This window comes from Neolamprologus multifasciatus, chromosome 15, assembly GCF_963576455.1.
Source record: "Neolamprologus multifasciatus chromosome 15, fNeoMul1.2, whole genome shotgun sequence".
Classification (NCBI taxonomy): domain Eukaryota; kingdom Metazoa; phylum Chordata; class Actinopteri; order Cichliformes; family Cichlidae; genus Neolamprologus; species Neolamprologus multifasciatus.
Genome location: NC_140453.1, coordinates 26999289 through 27014801, shown reverse-complemented (window position 1 = coordinate 27014801; position 15513 = coordinate 26999289). Strand labels below are relative to the sequence as shown.

The 15513-nt window shown below is 44.6% G+C and overlaps 2 protein-coding genes and 1 pseudogene across 2 annotated transcripts in view; 2 read left to right on the top strand and 1 right to left on the bottom strand.

The window, feature by feature from the left end:
* The first annotated feature begins 3621 nt into the window (after nt 1–3621).
* Nucleotides 3622–13917, top strand: LOC146502280 (creatine kinase B-type). The gene is made up of 8 exons (XM_085133457.1): nt 3622–3726; nt 5198–5411; nt 6344–6498; nt 7263–7395; nt 9333–9504; nt 13045–13168; nt 13252–13441; nt 13519–13917. Exons 2-8 carry the CDS (start codon nt 5219–5221, stop codon nt 13695–13697), a joined length of 1146 nt encoding a protein of 381 aa, XP_084989583.1. The 5' UTR covers nt 3622–3726; nt 5198–5218; the 3' UTR covers nt 13698–13917.
* On the top strand, nt 11326–12095 carry LOC146502281 (uncharacterized; annotated as a pseudogene).
* Nucleotides 13918–14028: 111 nt separating the features above from the next.
* The window catches only part of LOC146502278 (NACHT, LRR and PYD domains-containing protein 3-like), a 41681-nt gene continuing 40196 nt past the window's right edge, over nt 14029–15513 (bottom strand). The window contains exon 15 of the mRNA XM_085133342.1: nt 14029–14620. Coding sequence (XP_084989468.1) covers nt 14319–14620 — 302 coding nt within the window. The 3' untranslated portion in view covers nt 14029–14318. The remainder of the gene's footprint in view (nt 14621–15513) is intronic.

Sequence of the window (15513 nt, the reverse complement as noted above, 5' to 3'; positions counted from 1 at the left end):
CAGATGTTTACACTTACACATACATAATGCCTTGTCTTAGACCCATTTGGGGGTTTTACGGTGGGAGGTGCTTTTGCTGGGATGTGTATTGTGTGAACTGTTTTCCCAATAAAAGGCAGCAAGCGGAGGCCGTCGTCGGGGTCATTTTGCGGTAGGATTCAGAGTGCTTTCTGAGACACCGGTTGGGGCCTCCCTTGCTAGCAAGTAACCTCAGACACCTCCAATTATGTAACACAGCCTCTTCTTCTCCACAGCCTCCTGCTGAACAACCAATCAAGTTCCTCAACTCTGAGTGACATCACGGCTCCAAGAAAGGGCCTTAATTAATGAACCATGTGTGTGAGAGAGAGCGAGAGTGAGCTGCCTGTTTGCTGTGGTGATTGCAATCACCTTGCAATGGCCCATAATGCACCTGTGACTGTGAGAGACGACAAACCGGTCGTGTTTACTGGTCACATTTTCCCATCCTAATGTCACATGACATCACGTCATCTGATGGGAACCAATCTGCTGCTTCCCATCAGCAGATTGTTGTGTGTTCTGTGGTTCAGGCAGACGGGACTCAAACTACCAACCTGACAGCTGAGAGGTTTCAACGTTAAATGGCAGAGGTTGGAAGCTGAATCAGCGTTACCTCAGCAATTTGGCAGCTGCCATATTGGTTTTTCCAGCAGGATGTTGTTTGGTCATGTCAGCACCTCTACAGCACCAAAGAGGATACGAAACGTATACTCAGCTTGTTTCCACCCTGGAGCCCTCCTCTAACGAACGAGTATGTTTTTAGAGCATGTTTAGTGCCATCTTGTGGCAGTATAGAACGTGATGTCACTGGGTTTGCTGGCTGTTTTCTGCTAAGAGACTTTCATTGGTTTAACTAGTGACAGATCACTGAGTGGAAAACAAGGAGTCCAAAAAGAGAGTGTGTGTTTTAGGGGTCACTTTTGCCCAGCTGTTGGCTGCAGCAGCAACTTCATGTTAAAAACATCGATATAGGGTCCACCCTCACTCTCTCTATCTATGGTTAGCAGTCAGTCAGGTTCTTCATTGCTGGTTAGCTGCACTGAACCAGGAGAATTCAGTTAATAGCTGTAATGTTCAGTTTTATAAAGCTTTCTGAATGAGGGCTGTGGGGAGGAGAGCTGTTTCGGTCATGTGACCGGTGCAGTCTGACACTCCTTATCAGGTCGGTGCACCGAGCGAGCGGCACAGTCAGCTGATGTCCTTAGGATGCGATTGCTGCAAAAAATTGTTCCCCCAACACGTGTTCTGTCCTTCCATCCTGCACTTAATTCCTTCCTTTCCTCTTTGTCTTGAATAAAGCATACATGGTGGTGGGATGGCGGTTGCCGGGTAACGGTCCTGGTGGAGCCATCACTCAGAGGAACGAGGAGACCATGAACACTGCTGTTTAAAAGCTGCCAGCGGCCTTTTGTTCAGACACAAAACTTTATTTAACATGCAACTCCTCACACTGTGCAGCAGCTGAATGGAGGCAGTGATGTCATCACCACCAAAAGAAGGAGTGGGGATCAAACAGTTTCCTGTCTGGGAGGATGTTCACGTGTTATCAGGCTGATAGTTGATCAGCTGCTGGGGTGATCGGCCCTTTAAAGCTCACCACAGTAAATCAGTCAGCCATGTTCCCTTTCTTTGTGAGGTGTTCACTGACCCGTTGATGCGCATGAAGTACCCTGTTCTTTTTTAACATCTTCAGCCAATGGCAGGAAGTGGAGGCTGTGGAGGGCTGTGATTGGCTGCCGGGAGGAGTAGGGTGAGCTCGCGTCAAGGCTGCTGTCAGCTGATAACCCTGTAAGTACGGAGATACTAGGATTTCCTCCGAGTGAACGATGGCGAAGCAAAAAGAGACAGCAGGGAGATACGAGGTTTCCTGACCACAAAGAAGCCCCCCCCCCCCCCCCCCCAACACCACCACCACAACCACCACACACACACTCACTTACACACTCCTCCTCCTCCTTCATTTGCCCTTGTCGTCTCTTTCTGTTCGGTCATGAATAAATGACAATGGTCTGTGTGTGTCTATATGTGTGTGTGTGTGTGTGTGTCTTGTGGTGTGTGGTGGTTGGGCATACTGCAGCCTCTCAACATGCTGATGGAGGATGGGGGAGGGGCATCAAGCTCTGAAAATGGATGAGGACAGGTGGGGGAGGAGCAGAAGATCTGGTTTGTATTCAGCTCTCACCACCTGATCCTGCTGATGCTGTCAGCATGGAACACCACACACACTCACAAACACACAATGTTGTGGTTCTGCAGGGCATGGTCCTGGACTCAGGTATGCTGCCTTCTACGATGCCTTCTCTCTACTTCCTGTGTAAGATCACATGATTTAAGTCTGACAGACCTCAGCACCCCCACAGAGTTTACCAACCGGTGTGAACCCTTTCACCCCATCCCTGTTACCATGGAGACGGGCATCATGGTGTGCAGTGCCTCCTCCCCTGCAGCAAGTTCAAGTCATTATTTATACAGGACAACACTGAGAACCCGACTCTGCCTTCAGCCTCAACCCATACTGCCCAGGAAGAACCTTTGACATAGAACCAGAACTTCAAACAAAGAACCAGAACCTAAATAAAGAACTAGAACACAGAGACATAACTTTAAGCAAAGAACCAGAACATTAAATAAAGAACCATAACAAAGAACCATAACCTAAATAAAGAACCAGAACCTCAAACAAAGAACCTGAATCTAAATAAAGAACCAGAACCAGAACACAGAGAGCAATAACTTCAAACAAAGAACCAGAACCTAAATAAAGAAGCACAACACAGAGAACCATAACTTTAAACAAAGAACCAGAACATTAAACAAAGAACCAGAACACAGAGAACCAGAACTTTAAACAAATAACTAGAACCTAAATAAAGAACCAAAACCAGAACACAAAGAACCAGAACACAGAGAACTATCATCTTTATGATGAAGAACACCTCTGCAGGACTGTAGAGACCGCTCACAATTACACTAAGTGATGTTTCCTTAGCCTGACCAAACAGCAACAAAGTTGTACTGTCTAAATTGATGGTGATGATGATAATGTGATGATGGTGGTAATGATGATGCCTTGTGATGATGATGATTTTGTGATGATGATGGTGATGATGATGATAATGTGATGATGGTGGTGTTGATGATGTCGATTTGATGATGATGATGCGATGATGATGGTGGTGATGATGATGATGTGATTATGGCGGTGATGATGATGTCAATGTGATGATTGTGATGATGATGTGATGAATATGATGATGCTGTTGTGATGATGATGATGATGATAGAATAGAATAATATAGAATAGCTCTTTATTGTCATTGTATAGACAATAAACCATTGTGCACTGTCACAATGGTTTAGCGCCATCTTGTGACAGTGCAGAACGCGACGTCACTGGGTTTGTTGGCCGTTTTCTGCTAAGAGACTTTCATTGGTTTATGTTAGCTAACTAGTGACAGATCACTGAGTGAAAAACAAGGAGACCAAAAAGAGAACGTGCGGGACAAAGAGAGAGAGGGGAGGGGGTGGGGTGGGGTTGAGAAACAACCACGTGACCCTCGGCGGGTCTGTGCCCAATGGAATGAATGGACTGTAAATAGGAGCCAATGACGATCTGGGGGCGGGTATAAAAGGCTGCGAGCCGCTTTAATCCGCAGCAGCAGCACGGACCCGCTCCAGAGCCGCATCCCGCACACCGAACCACAGGTATGAGCATGCGAGCCGACCAATCACAGCACAGCACATTCATACAGCCGTGCATCAGGGCAAGAGGAACGAGTCGGAAGGGGCGCGCGGTCAGAGGGAGATGGAGGGTCAAAGAATAAAGAAACAAACACACGCACTGGGAGGCTGCTGCAGACTGTGTGTGTGTGTGTCTGTGTGTGTGTGCGCGCGCGCTAGCGACCTTGCGCTCTGTCCTGCGTGCAGGTGTTGCGCAGTCAGCATCGCCCGCGCGCACAAAGCTTCTTTACCGTGGTGGTATTTACGGTCAGCTGATCCATCTGCAGGACTGCTGCTGTGCGCCCGCAGCTTCAACAACAGCCTCCAAATATCATACAATTCCCCCCGAACCGGTGCAGCCGGAGACTGCAGCTCTGCCTGTGCACATTAAGCAGTCTAACCTTCAAACAGTGCGCGCAAGCTCCGCCTCATTTTGACGGCTTTTTGGAGCTGGTGACGTCACTCAGCCCTGCAGAGTTCTAGCCAGTCAGAACCGGTCCGATTCAGTCGATTCTGTGCGCGCAGTGAGGCGCTGAAGGTGACCGCGGCCTTAATGATCTAGAGCGAACCATACCGAGCCAGGATCCTGTCTGCACTCTGCATAAATACAGCCAATGGAAAGTAACAGAGTACTTTTACTGCAATTGTGAGAGTTACAGTAAAGATCAGAAGCTCATCAATCCAATCAGGTTGTTGATAATTTATAACCTGATTGGAGGGTTTGAGGCGTTTCTAAAAGTTTGCAGAAAAAAAAAAACCTGATGTCGCAAAGATTTTTGCTGAGTCAGCATCTGAGTTTTTTACCTTTTGACTTTGCTTCATCAGCGACTGACCAATCAGAGCTAAGGCAGTTTTATCAATCATTTTAATTGATCAGTAAATTGTGTCACATACACATTTTTGTAATGATTATTTATGTTTTCTTAGGAATTAAAGGCATGTTTTTCTTCATCACATTTCCATTTTAATTGTGATGTTTTCATAAGAATCAATATAAATGTGATCACATGACCATAAAACCCACGAAAAGTGACCTCAGTGGGAAGAGTCTGACCCAGCACCCTCAGACCAGGTTTGTGGAGAAAATGGGCCGTTTTATTGGCCTTTCCTCTCAAAAACAATCAAGTGTATTTCATTGAGTCAACGTTTTACTAGCAGCAACATGTACATGAATACATGAATATTCAGACATTCAAATCACATCCAGAAATCTTCCAGAAGTTATCAAATGCATGCCTGAGTTTCTTCATCTTTGTGACCAGCCTCCTTTTACTGACTGAACTTTAGTGTAAAAGTTTTACTGTCAGTACAAATTTAGCAATAACTTGTTTAGGAAAGTGCTGTAAGCGATCGGTTTCTGTGTCTGAGATAGATTAACGTGCAAATACATAAACTGTTTGATGCTGTAATGCTGTGTTATTGAACACTTTGACTGTAACCGATGGCTTTGCGGCAGGCGAGCAGCCCGGACGTCATCATGCCTTTTGGAAACACCCACAACAAGTTGAAGCTGAAGTACACAGCGGAGCAGGAGTACCCTGACCTCAGCCAGCACAACAACCACATGGCCAAGGTGCTCACGTCCGAAATGTACGCCAACCTAAGGGACAAGGAGACGTCCAGCGGATTCACCCTGGACGATGTCATCCAGACTGGCGTTGACAACCCAGGTAACCCCTCCCACAGTCAGCATTAAGAGCTCAAACTCTATTCTTGAACTCAAACAAAGGTAACAAGTTCTAAACCAGATAACTTTATCATCAATGCCAGGTAGACACTCCTTCATCAAATGGTCACACATAAATGGCTCCCTAAAAACTGTGTACCTTCCAACACAATTCAACCTTCAGAAGAACCAGGTACCCCATTCCCAAAGCACCATCCTCCTCCTTAAACAGCCCCTTACCAAGGTGCTGGTAACTCCTCCCAAAATAAGACAAATCTCCTCCAGACCAGCTAATTGTGCCAAGGCGACTGATTTGGCATATATGTTAACACCTCCCTAAAACCTGACCAAATAAACAACTAAACAACTCCACCCTTAGACACTTGGACCATGTTCCATTTCTCCAAAACATCCTTCAGACCCTTGATCCACCTCCTTGTCCAAGTAACTCTTCCTCAAAGTAAGACAACTTCAGCCTAGTCCAATAACCTTCAGAATAGGAACCAAGCCTCTATCCGATGCTTGTCCGGCTCTTACATAAGCCAGTTAAGCCTTCACCAGACATGTAACTTTGCGTGTTTGTCACCTTCACATTGAGAGATTCTGTTAATAATAAACTCTTTAATTGGATAGACTCATTAGATCAAGGTAATTTTTGGTCTATAATTCCCACCCAAGGGCAGGACATAGTATTGACCTTCAGTCCAACCACCTGATCCTCCTCTTCTAATCCTCCTTAGTTCATTTAGCTCCTCTTAGTGCGTTAAAGACCATAACACACTATCCTACAAGGAAATTGTGAAACAGACCAAACAAACCCATTGGCACAGTCCGTCATGTTTAGGTTTTCTCTTTGAAGTCAAAAAAAGTCATTTTAAGGCCCATAGATGTTGGCTGTGACAAGGGGAAGTGACTGTCCATCCTTTCCCCTTACAGGTCATCCGTTTATCATGACTGTGGGCTGTGTGGCCGGAGACGAGGAGACGTATGAAGTGTTTAAAGACCTGTTGGATCCAGTGATCGAAGACCGCCATGGAGGATACAAACCAACAGACAAACACAAGACAGACCTGAACCCTGACAACCTCCAGGTAAATGATAAACTCACCTGAAGCCAGTTCAAACACATCTCATTATTTGTGGAATTCATGACCAGAGCCTCAGGCGGAAAAAAACATTCAGGACAAACAGATTTAAATACAATCATTACGGTACATACACTTAATGTCAAGGACAGGTGAACACACCTGTTACAGAAGATATGCTCATTCAGATGTAATGCTCTAATCTCAGAGCTGTCCTGGAGCTATTTCAAACAGACAAACCAAACACGAAAGGATTCACGCCAAAAACCAATCACAGCATTGTCAAAACTTTGTATTCACATGAAATTGTCGGAGTTGGCAGCAGATTCATAATCACTAACATGGACAGGTGTAGGGCTGCATAATTCTGAGGAATTTAAAATCCAATTCAGACTGAAAGTCACAGCCTCAGCATCACTGCCCATCAGCAGGACAGAGCTCTGGAGACAGTTTTATTCTTTCAGCTGCAGCTTTATTGGCATTAAACTGTCAGGCAGTAATAACCTAAATAAACCTAAATAACCTAAATAGCATTGGTGATGCTATTTTCCACAGAACTGATTATTCACTAGGGTACTGAATTCTTGCATGTGATGTGTTTAGCCCAGACATGAAGTCCTACCCAACAACAGGTGACTCTTAAACTCTTTATTGGCTGCAAGGCTCAATGATTTGGTTTTGGTGTGTCAGCTGAGGGTGGTGGTGACCTCTGAAGGGTGGGCAGTGATGGACTCTGACCCTCTTGTTCTTGTGTCTCCTTTGTGTTTCAGGGTGGAGATGATCTGGATCCAAACTATGTGCTCAGCTCTCGGGTTCGCACAGGACGCAGCATTCGTGGCTTCTGTCTGCCGCCACACTGCAGCCGTGGAGAGCGACGCACTATTGAGAACCTCTCCATTGAAAGTACGAGGTCACTTCCTGCATCTTCTGCCGCATGCAGCATCATCACTCTGCCCTCTGCCTGCAGACTGCTGTATTATACCTCACTGTCAGCACTTCTACTGTAGATCACTGTCATTCTTCGCTCATTGAAGCTAAAGTATGTCCTTCAGTCAAAGTTATGTTCCTAGCAGAGCCTGACCTTCTGACCTGAAAGTTCAGGTTTGTCCCTCCTTCTTAAACCAAAATGTCACTAAAACCTTCATGTAAAGAAAAATGCTGAAGCATACTATAGTGTGTTTTTTAGAGATCTGATCTGCTCCAAATAACAAAGATTTTTAATTAACACTAATCTAAAAACTGTTTCATGATTGGAAACTACATGTGTAAACCTGAACTTAACAAAACAAACAAAATATATGCACATAGATTTTTTTGGTTTTTGTTTTAACAAGCTTGAGCTCAAGATCGAGGTTTTGTTGTTTTTTTTGTTTTTTTTTAAAGCGTTTAGCGCCATTATGTAACTGACCTGAGGAAAAAGCTGGAGAACGAACGGAAACAGACCTTTAACTCATTTAAAATGCAGCATTTACAGACTCAAGCATCTGACTGAAACTCAACACTTCCTGTTTTGTTTGTTCAGCTTTGGGAAGGACGTAAAGAAAAGGTCAGACTCAGAGAGGGAGCGTCTGTCTGAGCATTTCAGAGCAGCGTCCATCACACTGATGCTGATGTCAGTTTTAGAGTAAAATGAGAACAAACGGATTCTAAATCAGGTTTTTATTGTTTGTTAAATTCACTTTGAGTTTAAACTGTGGTGGTGCGTTTAGGGACCGTCTGATGCAGCAGTTTCTTGTGGTCCTGCTGAAGTAGGTGAGGTACAAACTCTCGTCAGTCAGGCTTCATTCAGCTGGGTCTGCAGCTGAAGAGGATAAGTCTTTATTTAGATACTTCCCATGATGCCTCATTGAGTGTGTCAGTGAACGCAGCAGCAGATCAAACTCTTACATAACCCTGAGCTGAGAGCCGTCCTGCTGAGACTGCTAATGAGACCGACAGCTTGCCATTTAAAGCCTGTCTTTCATATTCAAATGCGATTGAGCCGGGCTGTACCGGTTAAAGCCGGCAGATCTGAGACTCTGCTGCCCCCTGCTGTCTGAGCCAGTTCCACACCTGCTTTTAAAGACCTCAGGAACCAGGAGACATTTAACTGAGCCATTCTAAGACCCACAGAAATACGGGTCTCAGAATGATCATGTGATCTCTGTATGATTTCCTCAGCTGCCAGGCCGACTCCTGACCACCTAAACCACATGTGTCGAACTCCAGGCCTCGAGGGCCGGTGTCCTGCAGGTTTTAGATGTGTCCTTGATTCAACACAGCTGATTTAAATTGCTAAATGACCTCCTCAACATTTCTTGAAGTTCTGCAGAGGCCTGGTAATGAGCTAATCATTTTATTCAGGTGTGTTGACCCAGGGTGAGATCTAAAACCTGCAGGACACCGGCCCTCGAGGCCTGGAGTCTGCCACACCTGACCTAAACAGTTCAGGCTGCTCCGGTATCTCTGCATCAAAGTGTGAGGAACTGGTACTCTGTTTTCCTGTAGAAAGTCAAGACACTCATCAGAGTAAAGATGACTTTTTTATAGGTAACGTTTAGGTATGATGGGTAAAAATAAAATGTAATTAATGATAGATGCTGGCAGGAAACTTCATATGATTTGATATCTAAAAGGGGGTGAAATCTAAAGGGGGGTGAAACTTCCTGGTCACCTTTAGTGAAACAATTAAACCTTTAATTTGCTTTTATTTTGAAAGTCAATACCTGTCCCATTAAAAGTGATTCTGTGAAACAGCTCCATCTAGTTCAGTTGACACCACTTCCTGTTTGCTCACCTGTCATCCTGAAGTAGGGTTTATGTGTACCTCTGACCTTTAACCTACTGTGTGGTGGCTGCAGCTCTGGCCTCCTTGGAAGGAGACCTGAAGGGGAAGTACTATGCTCTGAAGAACATGACCGAGGAGGAGCAGCAGCAACTCATTGATGACCACTTCCTTTTTGATAAGCCTGTGTCCCCGCTGCTGCTGGCGTCCGGCATGGCCCGCGATTGGCCCGACGGCCGTGGCATCTGGTCAGTATGTAACCCTACAAGTGGGGTGGGGGTGGAGGGGCAGGGGTGTGGGGGGGGGGGGGGGGTATAATGAAGTATTGGTTTGGAAAAATATGACTCCAAAGCCAGAAATTGATTGAAATTAACCTGATTCTAACAGAATGAAGAAATGCTGAGAGAGAATAAACTTTGAGCTAGAGTGTCTCAAATATGTCCTTTTTCTGAACAAACACCAGTATAAAAATAACTATAATGAGAGACAGAATAAAAAAAAATAACCGAGTCGAGGTCAAAGTTCAGAACAAAAAATACTGACTCAGAATGGAAGATTCATACATTCATAAAAACAGATGTAGGTGTAATAAAAAAGGTGAGTCTGATTGAACAGAGGTAAAAGTTGGAAAGAGTAATAAAAAAAAAGTGACCAGAAATAATCAGTTCAAAGATGAGGAATAAACATCAGTTTGCTCATGGAATAAAAAAATCGCAGCAGTCCTTGGTCGTAGTGTCAAGCTCACTGAACATCCACCCGACCACCACATCCACCCCTGTAGACAGCTTCATGTTCAGCAGGACTCAAAAATCAAAACAAAATTTTTACTGTTTGTTTTTGTTTGTTTTTTCCACAGTGCACCTTTAAATTTAGACAGAAAAATTGGGTATTGAACATCATCTGACCTGCTCTGGAAACTTCAGGTTTCTGCAGCTTATTTTCAAATCAACCAGTGCTGAACAAGTGCCTCTTAAAAACATGATAATTTAATATATATACACAAGTCTTTATTTTTTTTTAATTTTATTGAAAAAGTGATAAACAAGTCTCAATTTAAGCTGTATTAAAGCCAGGTCATAGCATTTGTATTAAACACTGATTTAAAAGCAGATTTGAAGCGGCAGAACCCATTGAAAGCTTTCAAATCTTTAACCTAGAGCAACTGGTTATATGAACCGACTGATCTTAAAGGAACGTGAAACTATCAAAGAGACTGCTGGGAGTTTGAACGATTGGTCTACAGTGTTAAAGTGAAGGTGGGTGTCATCTGCATAGTGAATTAAAAGGGATGAGATGGGGAGCCATGCTTTCTGAAGCAAGTAGAATGAAAAAGAGCAGGACCCAGAATGGATCCAAGAGGGACTGGGTCAAAGACAACCAGAGAAGCATCCTTCCAATGTTTTTTAGCATTTGGTATTTTAGAGCAGCTGAATGAGAAAATGTCAAACCTGTTTCCAAACAGTGGTGTTCTGTGGTAGAGTAGCACCTCCTATTCCTGTTCCAACACACAGTGGTGTTTTTGTGTAGATTTTCTGTCTTACCCTATCTAAAAATTTCATTTCAATAAAACTTTATTGATCCTTAAGGTTGGCCCTGAAGGAAATTGGGTTAAGGCTGCCAACCTTTGCCACCGCCATCTTACCCTTCTGACCATACATACATTACAGAAACATCACATGGGGAAGACAGGTCTGAGAGGTATAGCAATGGAAAATGCACAATATAAGGAAAGACAAGGAGAACAAAAGAACTCCCCCTAGACTGAGCTCCAGCAGTGAGATCAGTTTGAGAACAGAAGAAAACACCTCAGCACATAGCACATGAATCATCACATCTCACAACATAGAAGATATAAGCTTCGATGGCGTTTGGAGGGGGTGGGGGTGGGGTGAGTGTAGGTCTGTGTCAGTGTACATGTGACCATCGAGTATCTGGCAGCAAACGTCTCTGCAGGACAATCAGGCTCTCCCAAGCCCAGGAGTTGTCAGTTTCATTAAGATAAAACTTTATTAATCTCTCGGGTGGGTTCCTCTGGGAAATTTGGTAAGGGACCGGTTGATCAAATCAGCATGGCATCTTCACCTGTCCTCCCTGCAATTTCCTGCTCATTGTGTCAGATGTTTAGTTACTCCTCAGCCCCCTTTAGCAGTAATGATACAGTACTTGTAAAAAATGTAGCCTATTTGCAGCTCTGGAGGCCAGGATCACTGAATTGGAGACTGTTTCGCACCCTTGAAAAACCCATAGCTAGTCAGGCCACTGTAACCGGTGCAGCCAAAATTAGCATAGGCCCCGCTAACTGTCCCCTAGCAGACTGCCTCAAGCAGCCAGGGAAACAGGATGGCTTGGTGATGGTGAAGAGGAAGCATAGTCTTAAGAAGAAGCCCCAGGTACACCACCAACCTGTTCATGTGTCTAACTGCTTCCTCCTCACTCTGCAACACACCCGTCAGGGATGAAACCCTGGAAACTGGCGATTCTGTTCTGAGACGTGTGAAGCTAGAGACACCGACAACCAAAGTCAGTTGTTTTCCAGGGGCCAGAGCAGGCGACATTGAGGGAAATTTAAAACTGCTGGCTAAGGGTAAACGTAAATTCAGTAAAATTGTAATTCACGTCGGCAGTAATGACATAGTTACGTCAATCGAAAGTCACTAAAATCAATATTGAATTGGTGTGTAACTTTGCCAAAACAATGTCAGACTATGTAGTTTTATCTGGTCCCCTCCCCAGTCAGGCCAGGAGTGACGTGTTTAGCTGCATGTTCTCTTTAAATTGCTGGCTGTCTGAACGGTGTCCAAAAAGTGATGTGGGCTGTATAGACCTTGATGGCCTCTAATTTTCTACTTCTAAATTCAGATAAAACTGAAGTTATTGTATATGGCCCTGAAAATTTAAGAAATATGGTATCTAACCAGATTCTTACTCTGTATTCATTACCTTGTCATTGGAGTAATCTTTGACCAGGACATGTCCTTCAATGCACATATTAAACAAATATGTAAGACTGCTTTCTTCCATTTGCAAAATATCTCTAAAATTAGAAATATCCTGTCTCAGAGTGACGCTGAAAAACTAGTTCATGCATTTATTACTGTCTTATCTTATCTTAATGACCTTATAGTACCATATCACCCCATTAGAGCACTTTGCTCTCACACTGCAGGCTTATTTGTTGTTCCTAGAGTATTTAAAAGTAGACCGGGAGGCATAGCCTCCAGTTTTCAGGCCCCTCTTCTGTGGAACCAGCTTCCAGATTAGATTCAAGAGACAGACACCATCTCTACTTTTAAGATTAGGCTTAAAACTTTCCTCTTTGCTAAAGCATACAGTTAGGGCTGGATGAGGTGACCCTGAATCCTCCCTCGCGAGAGAGATATGATGCACTAGGCAAGTGGGGTGTGACTAATGCCAATGGATGCTAATTATGCTCAGGAGGATATTATAAGAAATGGTGTCAAATGCCGCACTAAGATCGAGAAGGATGAGGATGGTTAAAAGACCAGAGTCAGCTGCCATCAGAAGGTCATAAGTAATCCTTAACAAAGCAGTTTCTGTATCATGATTGGGGTGGAAACCAGACTGAAATTTTTCATAGAGATTATGGTCATTGAGGTATGAGTGAAGCTGGGTGGCAACAACTTTCTCAAAGATTTTCAAAATAAAGGTGAGGTTTGATACAGGGCAGAGATTATCAAAATTATTGGGATCTGCACCAGACTTTTTGAGAATTGGAGTGAAAGAAGCAGTTTTCAAGGATGGAAGAATAACGCCTTACTCACCTGCAGGCACAATGACAATAAGACATTCCTGGTTTGGGTGAACGAGGAGGATCATCTGCGTGTCATCAGCATGCAGAAAGGAGGAAACATGAGGGAGGTGTTCACCCGCTTCTGCACTGGCCTCACCAAGGTCAGCACGCCACTTCCTATTTCCCTCACCCCATAGTGTCACACCTGAAGCTGTCTAACCTGTCTCACCTCTCTCTCTGGCAGATCGAGGAACTGTTTAAGGAGCGAGGTCATGAATTCATGTGGAACGAGCACCTGGGCTACATCCTCACCTGCCCGTCCAACCTGGGCACCGGCCTGCGAGCTGGCGTCCACGTCAAGCTGCCAAACGTGAGCAAGCACGAGAAGTTCGGCGAGATCTTGAAGAGGCTGCGGCTGCAGAAGCGAGGAACAGGTAGGAGCACGCACAGCAGACGGGAAGGAACACCTGTCCCTCTCTGTCTCATTCATCACTTCCTGTCTGTGTCTAAGGTGGTGTGGACACTGCAGCAGTGGGTGGAGTCTTTGACATCTCCAACGCGGACCGCCTGGGTTTCTCAGAGGTGGAGCTGGTGCAAATGGTGGTGGATGGCGTTAACCTGCTGGTGGAGATGGAGAAGCGGCTGGAGGCCGGAGAGAGCATCGATGACATGATGCCTGAACAGAAGTGACCTGTTTCACTGTAACCTCTAGCCCCACCCCCTGATCCTCACCTATCACTCCTTCCCCTCACTATAACCAATCAGAAACCGTCCTGATGCTGTGGGACGTTTAGAGCCGTTCAGTTAGACCTCAGTCTTCCAACATGTGAAGGGTTTTCTGCTTCCTGTCTCACCTGTTGGACTCACCTAACACCTGAAATCTCTAATAAAGTCTCTGTGGCCCAAACTATCACAGCTGCTGCTCACCTGTCTTCATTCACACACACACACACCTTCTCACAGTCCACACCTACGTGACGGTCACCGACCAGTCACATCCGTTAGCCTCAATGGCATCTCATTCTGAGGCGCCTGATGGTTTGAGGTCACACACTGATGATGGTAGTGGTTTTATTTCAGGTTCAGGAAAAAAACAACAAAAAGAAACCATAAAAATATATCAGAGACAGACAACTGAATAATTAGAGCTCTGATTTATCTCTCTGAGCACGCTCACAAGGAAAACAAATGACAAAAATATACAAAACCAAGAAACAAACAATGAAAATTAGGCCTTCATTTTAAATTTACCAAACGCAGACAGCAGTACAGCTTTACAATAACTTCATTAAAGAACTGTTTCAGCTCATCTTAGCTCAGGTGCAGGGTTTCAGAAAGGTATGGATCCAACTCACGGAGGCCATCAATCAGGGATGAGCTGGCTTCTTCTCCTTTGTTTCGCACCACATCTATCACATCTCGAGCTCGGTCAGCTCTGGGTTTGATTCTAGCTGAATCCATTTCTTCCTTATTTATAATTCCCTGTTGGAGCAGGCTGTCCAGCAGCTGGTTCACAGTCGCATCTGACACTTGATCCACAAACTGCTTCCGAACTGCAAACAGATGCTTGTCTGGTGGGAGGATCTGGGGCGTTGACTGACTGCGTGTTCTTTCTGGGGGCAGGAAGCAGGAAAACGATGTTCAGTAACTTGAAGTGAAGGTGTGACAGAGCTTGTGAGTATGTGATACTGCTTTGTGCACAGAGTAACCTGCAGATACACACCTGCTAAACATCTGGTGCTGTTAAGTGGTGACATACTGACCCTGTTGTGCGGCTTGTGTCTCGTGTATTAAAAACACGTTTGATGTTTGGGGTTTTTTTTGTGTATGTGCAGCACACTATTAGACTAGTCTTCTAAAAACCTCCAGAGGACAATATAATGGAGTTTTCCCTGACAGCGTTCATTTTTGGTAGTAAAATGATTCAGGTGAACAGGAACACATCGATAACTAACTGTAGATGTTTTCTGCGCTTTAGGTTTTCTTGTTTTCGGTGCCTTCTGACAGTCAGCTGTTGATCAGGCACTCGGGTGGACATCTCACTGACTGACACTGTTTATGTACTTTGCCTCACCTATTTCTCTTTCCTCTATCTCTGTGTGTGTGTGTGTGTGTGTGTGTGTGTCTGGTCTGTTTGTTTCAGGGGCAGAGCTCACCCAACTTCCTACTCTTTTGCTGCACACCTGTGAGATATTGCTGATTACTCACCTGATTGCTGATGGCCTCATTATCGGTGTCCTATTTAGAATGGAGGCTGTACTTTACTGCGCTTGTGTCCAGGATGCCCACCAGTGCATGACAAGTTTAGCTTTTCACTTTAAACCTGCTGCCAGTCCTGTTCTGTTTTACTAGCTTGAGTGTACAATTTTAGACAATAATCTCAGAGTTACATTTGCAAACTTCACCCTCCCTCCAAAACCTAACTGATATTTAATTTGGTCTACAGTTAAAGCAGTGCTCTTCATTGTATTTTTGCAAAAACATCGCAGTCAGAACTTTGCCTGTC